This window comes from Trachurus japonicus, chromosome 10 (assembly GCF_045865225.1).
Source record: "Trachurus japonicus isolate A0001 chromosome 10, Traja_1.0".
In the NCBI taxonomy this organism is placed as follows: domain Eukaryota; kingdom Metazoa; phylum Chordata; class Actinopteri; order Carangiformes; family Carangidae; genus Trachurus; species Trachurus japonicus.
In genome coordinates this window covers 17,056,904-17,066,559 of record NC_140916.1, presented here as the reverse complement: position 1 = coordinate 17,066,559, position 9,656 = coordinate 17,056,904, and the positions used below count along the sequence as shown (strand labels likewise).

The following is a 9,656-nucleotide window of genomic DNA, read 5'->3' as shown; positions in this document are numbered from 1 at the left end:
ATATTATGTTTCTCCTGCTTTTTTCACCGTGTTCACCGCAGGGGCCACTTCTGCACACAAGTTTCACTCTGTCTCAGTGTTAACAGCTGCAGACAGACACTGTCACTTTCACGTCAAACTGCACCCTCATCTCCTCCTCATCCTCTATCGACTACTGTGTTGGACTGTAGTGAAGGCTTTTTGTTTTTGTTTGTTTTATTTGGATCCCCGTTAGCGGCAGCCTTGCTGCCACTATTTGGGGGCCAACAGTAGCCTACGCAACTACGCATGAAAAAACACAATGGCTACAAAATATAACAACATAATAAAGTAAAAAGAGAGAAATTGAAAGTATATGTATTGTATACACATATACTCATGCAAGTGCAAGACTCATTGTCGGGGTCGTGCCGCTGTACAATCACTGCTCTCCACCTTAACAGCTCCGAGGTTTTCGGCTGCACTATGAGGCGATGATGCAATCGGCGCATGCCACCAACTATTTCCTGCGAGTCAGCACAACCCCGGTGCGATGAGCTGCGATCCGCCGAGGGAGAGCAGGAAACACACCAACACAACCAGCAACACAACCAGCAGCACCACAATTCAACATCAAACCATCGCGAAGAAAGATGTGAGTTCACTTTCTACTGACAAACTTGTCTGTGACTCTGTCGCTCTGGGAGGTTTGTGACTAGCGCACATCGTCAGGGGGGTCCCGACCATAAACTTATCTCTCCTAGTTCACAGACCCTTGCCCCCGTTTGATTATTCATACGCCCACCCTTCCACCCCTATCCTCATACTGGGCGCATCCTAGTGGCTGCTTTCCTATACCTGACTATCGCCTCCTACGCGCCCTCATATTTAAAGAGCACCCACCCAACGTGGTACCTGCATTCCGTCAGACGGGGCGCTCACTGTAATCAACTTGTGATTAACAACAACAACAACAAAAAAACTATCGATAATTGCCTGACTGAATTTTACAATAAGTTCAAATCAACCCAAAAAAAACCGCCATGGAAAAAGGTAATGAGGAGAACAATTTTGGATTCTTGTACTGGTGAGAAAATGTTTGTTTGTGGTTTTAATGAAACGTGGGCTCCAGCCAGATGATGCAACTGACAACAGCAATGTATGAACTTTTTGTTGAAGCTGTGTTTGGTTTGGTTTGGTTTGTGCAGCTGATGGATATGTGCGCTAACCTGAAATGTGGCAGTGGTTTGACTGAAATTGTGGTGTTTTATGTTGACCTGCACTTTTCCTTGTGCTCAGTGTGTGATGGATGGAGACTGTGATGACATTTACTTTACTGATGTCATCATCTCTTTGTAGGCAGATCAGGCTGGTGCCCACTTTTCTGTTCTGTGTTGCTGGCTGCCTGGTGTTTTGGGTGTTGATGGACAAAGTAGCCTCTTTCTTCTTTTTTTAAAAAAATAATCAGGACTACAGCCTATTGCATCTGCTGCCACACTTTTAGATTTTAGTAAAAAATGATGAATGACTTTATAGAAATCAGTATTTGTGATGAATAATTTCAGGTAACACATTTACCAAACTAATAATAATGAAAACCTGTTGAGCCATGGAAGTAGTGGTGCTGCTGCCAAAAGCATGTAAAACATCCTACACTGCTGCAGGGAACAAGTGCAACAGTTTGGCAGATCTTTACAGCTGAAGCAGAAGCCACAGCAGTGTATTGTTTTAAGGTTACTTAATCATGTTTGACTAATGGTTAATCTGTGTGCCAGACATGTGGGTTTTAATTTTGAAGAATTTCAGCTCAGAAGTTATGAATTAACGGAGAGGTGTCTTTTTTTTTTTTAATTTAATGGAAGTTATCACACATGTTCTCTGCATCTTGTTTGGACACAATTTTTTATGTCAGATGTCCATGACCAGGGGTGCCCAAACCTTTGCATGTCACTGTAACTGAACGTATGAGAAGCCCAATGAACACTTGTTTTTCTTTCCTGAACTCTTTCACCGATGATTGACAGGCCGTGGTCCTTGACCTTTGCCACATATTCCCAAGAAAATATGGGTAGAACAACTATTTGTGTGTGTGTGTGTGTGTGTGTGTGTGTGTGTGTGTGTGTGTGTGTGTGTGTGTGTGTGTGCATTTACTGTAAGATAGGAAAAAAATTCATCAGAACTGCATGCATTGGTATTTCAACCGTGTCTGTTATCTTTAACATTTTAACATTATTTATATAGATTATATTTTTTTTATATGTCATTATCTTTGTTACACTGCTTTGTTTTACCAGGCAGCATGAAAGTCCCTCTTATGACATAATGTGTGTGCCCATGTAAATGCTTATGTTGTATAGCACTGGAGAATCACAGAAATAAGCCACATTTAAAACAGTTTGCAGCTGAGAATCCAGACTTTTTTTTCAGCCCAAGCACACACAATTTCCATAAAACCATGTGTAAAAACTTTTGTTACCTGTCCAGCAGAAACAGAGTAAACTCTACATCTGTCTTCATGCTTTTAATAGCAGCAATGGTCTGGTGTACCTTCAAAACATACCTTTAAAATTGTTAACGCTTTTCCCAGCATTCTCTGTTGTTATTTGGGGTGTGGGCCAGTCATGCTGCCACCAATACAAATTTCTTCCACGTACTTACCCTCACTGCTCTGGTCTTCTGTCTGCAGTCATCTAATCAATCCCATTCAAAATGCTACTGAATTTGATTTTTTTTTTTTTAAGTGTATTAGATTGCATTACTCTACTTTTAATTATATTGCTTGTGCTCACACCCATAACTCTTGAGGCCAACCTCACCCTATTACCTCTGTGCCTCACAGTTCGGACCAACATGACAGCGTTTTGGAAGGAGCACTCCCAGGCTGCCACTGTGGAGGAGATGATGCTGGACTCTCGTGCCAGGGAGCTGACTCAGCACGAGCTGCCCGAGATCCTCTCCATGCTGCCCAGCCTGACTGGATACAAAGTGCTGGAGCTGGGAGCTGGCATCGGGTGAGCGCACGGCTTTGCGTTTGTGCATCTGTAGCTAGTGGATACAAATAGATAGAGCCAGGACAGGTAAATGTGGTTCTTTGATCAGGACTGACTGTGATCCTAGTTGAGTCATCTTATTTCCACCATTGGTATTTTGTATTTTGTATTTATTTATTTGCATCATAAAAAACGACAATTACAAAAAAACAGAAATGAAAGAAGAATAGTAAGTGCAGGAGAGGTTAAAAAAAACCTACATGGGCTTATAAGAAGCACCTCCCCAAGAAATATACACATTCAGAGGATAAATCAACAACAACAATAGGAGAAAGCAACAACAAATAACAACAAAAAAGGAAGCAATACAAGTGCCATTTTATAGCACACACTCAAAGAAGTCAGAAATAAAAACATGGGTATGTATAAATATAAAATAATTGTATTTAACTGAGTGTATGAGCATGTAAAGAGATAATGATCCAATAACAAATATACTGGGAAAGAAACTATTAGGAACTTTGATTTAACAGGTAAGCTTTCAGTCTTAACTTAAAAGTATTGAGGGATGAAGATAATTTAACAACATGAAGATGGGAATTCCAAAGTATGGAGCCTCTGTAAGCATGGTTATTGGTAAAATCCCCAAAAAGTTAAAAATAAATAAATGAATAAAAATAAATTCTTCTGCCTGTATTTAACATGGGAGAACATTTTATAAGTGTAGCTGGCACGTGTCTTTGCAGTCGTTACACCAGCCACCTGCTGACCAAGGCTGCCCATGTGACGGCCGTGGACTTCATGGAAAGCTTTGTGGAGAGGAACAGACAGGACAATGGTCACCATAGCAACGCCGCCTTCATCCAAGCTGATGTCACAAAGCTGGATGTCCCCCAAAACAGGTGTGTACTCAGATATCTGGAGTTTACACACTCACAGACTACAGACTTTAATGTCTTGGTGTATGAGTAGTTTGGCCCATCACTTCCTCTTAACCTGAAATGTTATCTCACAAACTATTGGATTGTAGGCTATAGCGGCCGCTAGTGGATGGATACTGAACATAAAAACATTGTGGCCCTTAGTTACTGGTACATTAAATATTCCCAGAATGCATCAAATCACAATGTTGTCTCCATTACAGTAATATAAGTTTAGTTAGTTTAATTATGGTTTATACGTCTCATGTTATTTATAATTACAGTTTAACAAGTTCACTTTTTTCAACCCATTCTTCCCAAAATGTAGGAGGGCACTGCTCCCCTCAGTCACTACATAATAAATCATAATGACTCCATGTTGTGTTGGTAGTTACTGTATGGCCAAGCCTGTGAGGGTGTGCACATGGGCCCAGTGTTTCACAGCTGAAGATGCAATAGCAGAATAATACACTCAAAGCAATACACATAAAAAACATATTAAAATAAGTATGGTTAATGATCATGGTACTGTATGTTCACTATGCTCCTCAGTGTTGACTTCATCTTTTCCAACTGGCTGCTGATGTACCTGAGTGATGAAGAACTGAAGTGCCTAATAGAGAAGATGCTGGGCTGGCTGCGGCCCGGTGGTTTTCTTTTCTTCAGAGAGTCCTGCAACCACAGATCAGGTACTGAGCTAATACACATTTCCTCATCACTCTTACATTGTGTTTAGTATTTACAGTAGCCAAGTCTCACTTGCAATAGTTGATATAACCAAAAGATTTGCATAAGATTCAAAGACAATTCCCTGAGTTTGAGCCTGAACCAGAGCCATGACAAACTTAAATTGTTCAGTCCAGATTCAGTTTGTACATTTTATTCCATCAGATGATTTGCTTTTTTTCTAAGATAATTATAACTTTTTAAACAGTAGCCGATTCATCTTTTTCTCAATAAATACAATGTTTCTTTTTATCCCATGACTTTCTGTCAAGGTGACAGCAAGAGGGACTTCAACCCTACCTGCTACCGCACAGAGGAACAGTACAGCCACATAGTGTCATCAGTACAAATGGAGGGGCCCAAGAGCGGCCAAAAGTTTGGTTTCGACATTGTGTTAAAAAAGAAAGTTCAGACCTACGTTGAGGTAAAGTCCCTTTATTTACTATAGACATAAACTATAACATGGAAGGACGTATTGCAGTTAACCCATCTTGCTGTTCCAGATGAAGAACAATCCCAATCAAATCTGCTGGATGCTGGAGAAGGTCCCCCGCTCCTCAAACACCCAGGATGGTTTCAGCACCTTCCAGCAGTTTCTAGACAACCAGCAGTACACCAACCGCGGTATCCTGCGCTATGAGAAGATGTTCGGGGCTGGTTACGTCAGCACAGGCGGACCCACCACCACCAAGGTAGGAAAGAAGAAGGCTGGACGACCCTTTCAGCTGCAGCTTTACTTTGTGGCTATTGCAACTGTCAGCGTAGCTAACTAAGAAAAGTGAGCATGGTCTAAATTCATTAGTCTGTTGACATAAACATTGAGCTCAAACCACTGCTGTTCCCACGCAGGGAGTAGACAGAGTCATGTTATCAAATAAATGATAGAAATGACCTTCAGCAACATCGGAAACTGGGTTTTATCATAGAAGCTTGTCTTTGAAAGCTCTTTCATGATAGTGAGAACAGCTGCACATTCATTCTGCAGTGCACACAAGGCCACATGAATGAATACTGTACACAGATCAGACCTTGGAGTGTTTTATTCAGTGTTATTTTGATTTTGATTTTTTTTTCAAAATACTGAGAAGGGTGATTTAAATTAACTTTTTTTTTTTTTATTTCTGCATTTTAGAAACTTAAGGTAATGTGGTGTGTTTGTTACCTTAAATTTCTAAAATGCAGAAATTAAAAAAAAAAAAAGTTAATTTAAGGTAAGACTAAACACATGCAGGTTAATTGGCAACTCTAAATTGTCCATAGGTGTGAATGAGAGTGTGAATGGTTGTCTGTCTATATATATATATACTATATGTTAGCCCTGCGATAGACTGGCGACCTGTCCAGGGTGTACCCCGCCTCTCGCCCAAAGTCAGCTGAGATAGGCTCCAGCTCACCCGTGACACTAGTGCAGGATAAGCAGTATAGAAAATGAATGGTGTGTTTGTATCGAGATAGTAAATAAAACAAAAATAATAATAATTAAAGACACAATAAAAATATACAGTACTATAATTTACATCATAGCATTAGATCTGCACTCTTAATCCTAATCCTCATCCTTGGAGATATTTGGTGCTTTTTGTCCTATGTGAGTTCATTTTTGTGGGTAAAATGTTTGTAACTTGCTCCAACAGGAGTTTGTGGACCTGCTGAACCTGAAGCCCGGACAGAAGGTTCTGGATGTTGGCTGTGGTATCGGTGGAGGAGACTTCTACATGGCGAAGGTAAGAAGCAAGGAACCTGGCCTAGTTAGGCTGATGCATATAATGATGATCCAGGCAATGACATGGTTGTGCTGTTTCAGACCTTCAGAGTGGAAGTGCTTGGCCTGGACCTGTCAGACAACATGGTGCAGATCGCCATGGAGAGAGCAATCACAGAGGAGCTGCCATCAGTAAGTCTAAATATTCCCTTATCATATTGGTATAAACACCACAGAAGATAATTAGATGAATGTAATGGTGTGTGCTCTTCATCAGGTCCAGTTTGAGGTGGCTGATGCCACCAAGAGAACGTTTCCAGAAGGTTCCTTCGATGTGATCTACAGCAGAGACACAATCCTACACATTGATGACAAACTGGCGCTCTTCAAACGCTTCCATGTGAGCATTTTATTACATTTTTTAGACACTTGTCTTTTTGTTTCTGTTTATTTTATTAGAAGAAGTAATAAGGCAGATCTTAAAATCTTAAAATCTGAAAGTCCATAATCTTGTTGTGTTGTGATTCCAGCATCCCACAAGTTGAGCTATCATTATGTTGCAATGAAACAAAACTCATTTTCTAATTTTCTGATCATCCCCACTTTCTCCCACCAACCACCCTGATTCAGTTTGACTTACTTATGTATTTATGCACGTGTTTCTTGTGGTTTCAGTCGTGGTTGAAGCCAGGTGGCCAGTTGCTTATCAGTGACTATTGCTGCGGGGAGAAGCCCTGGACACCAGTGTTTGAGGCCTACGTCAAACAGAGAGGCTACGTCCTTTATACGCCCTCACAGTACGGCAAGGTAAACATATACAGTACAGCACAGCCTAATTATGTAAGAGTTTGTTCAAGCCTTTGGTCCCCTCTACAAAATGTGACCAGATGATTGCTTTGAGTCTCAGAGTATGAGACGTTGTTGTGTCTGTTCAATAAATAAAAACATACTGATGGCCAATCAGCAACCATCACCTTTTAAAAAATGTATGTTAAAAATATAATCAACAAAGTGAAAAATGTATCACTTTCACTTTTTTATTCTTACATACATATGTTACCACAGTGTCAGCGAACACACACGCAAGTTGTTCACTTTACCATCACTTTACCATGATGGCCTATTGAATTTTTTTTTTTTTTTTCACAAAATCAAAATCATTGCTACAAATCCACAATTACAAACAAATAGACATAATCAACAGTAAAACCAAACCATAAAGAAGGACAAAAAATAAGAAAAAAAAGCAGTAACATCAACCACAAATACGGTAGCAATAACAACATTAACAGCAAACCACAAAAACAAAAAAAATAGTGATAGAAAAGAAGAATTGAATTGAAAATATTTTGTTTTTAGAGACATTACAAAGCACACTAGACTTATATGCCCCAAAGGTGAAAACAATCAGATAAGCATATTAGGTAACTTTGCAAAAGTCAAAGTCTCCTCCTGTGCAGAAAGTCATTGTGTGTCTGTGCACTGTGTGGACGTGTTGATGATGTGTTACCACCATCCATCAGCTGGTGGTGCTGTTTCCACTCCACTTCACTGTCTCTTCATCCACAGTTCATCGAGGAGGCCGGTTTTTGCAACGTTCGGGCCGATGACCGAACAGCCCAGTTCATCGCTGTAATTAAAACAGAACTGCAGAGAGCAGAGTCCATCAAGGATGAATTCATTGAGGTCAGTTTGAACCGTGCACACACACATACCCGCAGATATCGTGTCAACAACATCTCATCACATCAATACACCAGTAGAAACTAAATTCTGTGGAACCTCGCTGTATCTCTCCTGCAGGAGTTTTCTGAAGAGGACTATCTCGCAATAGTGAATGGATGGAGAGAAAAACTGGAGCGTTCCCACAGTGGAGACCAGCGATGGGGACTCTTCCATGCAAAGAGGAATTGAGTGATTGCGCGAAGAATAGATAAGTTAATAAAAGAGAAAAGGAATGCTTGTTGTGTCCTTATTGCCTATGTTTTTGTCTTTGATGCGTTTGATAAGCTGGGAATTTTTATAACAGCACTTTATTTACAGTGAGATTGTGTGCTGGGTAAGCAATTCAAAAATAGTGTGATTACTGTCACAAATTTTCCATATTACTGACATGTTGTCATTGGAAATTCTGTCATTTTCATATATCCAAAACTACAGTATGTGGAGCAGTATTTACTGTATGGTCTCATTTTGATAACATTTAAATATGAAAATGACAGCATGATGTTTATATGAAGATATTTAAAATAATAAAAATATTTAAATTTTGAGTGAAATAGTATTGTTTTATTGGACAGACCTGCTTTCTGTGACGAATTCCACAATCTATCAGGTTTTATTTCTCCTCCATTTAACCTGAAATACAGCGCAGATTTACACCAAGTTGATCAGTAAAACATATATGGTCTTTTCAGTTTGCAGAAACATTCCTGGAGCATCACGTTGTCTGCAAGCAGAGTTTCCAAACTTGTCAGACTTGTACTTCCAATAAGCACAGTTGCTGCTTGACCCGACTCACCTAACACCTCTAACCCCAGACACACTTCTGCAACATCTGCACGTGTGCATATACCGAATTAAACTACTGTGTAACAAAATCAGCTTTTCTGCTTCTCTGCACACACACTATGAACTCCTTTTGGTAAATCAGTGGTTTTGATGCACTGACAAGACACTATTACTTGCAAATGTAAAGTTGGACTTACATGTAATTATGTGTAGCCTCCTAAATGATAATAAGTCAGTATCTTGACTTACGTAATTACTCATCTACTCATACTACTGTTTACCACTTATGGTCAAAGGAGCTGTTCAGCAATAGATTTGATTGTTGTCAGAACAGACAGGTTTAGTGACATGGCCTTTCGTGATGGTGCTGCTCTCTTGATTGCATATTGTCTGCATACATGCCCTTGTACAGCCCACAATGTGAAATAGAGTCTCATGTTTGTGATGTCTTTGTTCCAATATAGTACACTGACTGTACCAATACACACAGACACATATATATACACAGTACAAGTTATTTGAGATGTAAAGACACACACACATATATATATATATATATATACAGTATATATATATATATATATATATATATATATATATATATATATATATAGTTCTTTCAAAGAACTTAGCATAACTGCAGTTATGGGGACCCACTCTGTTCCTCGATTTATTTTAGAATATGAACCATAATATTTTCAATTACAGAACAATTCACTATCACAAGATACTCATCTCCACCAAAGCTCTGAATTCAGTACATGGATGTGGACCTAACCTGTAATGTCTTGGTGTATGAGTAGTGGTGTATGATCTAACCTGTTTTTGTTTGTTTGTTTTTTTAATCTC

At 39.5% G+C, this 9,656-nt stretch overlaps 1 protein-coding gene across 2 annotated transcripts; it reads left to right on the top strand.

Moving 5' to 3' along the window:
• The first annotated feature begins 366 nt into the window (after positions 1 to 366).
• Positions 367 to 8,569, top strand: pmt (phosphoethanolamine methyltransferase). 2 transcript variants are annotated; one of them, XM_085789684.1, is made up of 12 exons: positions 367 to 613; positions 2,798 to 2,969; positions 3,695 to 3,850; positions 4,421 to 4,557; positions 4,867 to 5,018; positions 5,098 to 5,286; positions 6,229 to 6,318; positions 6,399 to 6,488; positions 6,574 to 6,696; positions 6,972 to 7,103; positions 7,866 to 7,982; positions 8,100 to 8,569. In XM_085789684.1, exons 1-12 carry the CDS (start codon positions 469 to 471, stop codon positions 8,208 to 8,210), a joined length of 1,614 nt encoding a protein of 537 aa, XP_085645810.1. In that variant the 5' UTR covers positions 367 to 468; the 3' UTR covers positions 8,211 to 8,569. The 2 variants fall into 2 exon arrangements, with proteins under 2 accessions (XP_085645810.1, XP_085645811.1); XM_085789685.1 differs by lacking the exon at positions 367 to 613 and adding an exon at positions 876 to 1,011.
• The last annotated feature ends 1,087 nt before the right edge of the window (positions 8,570 to 9,656 follow it).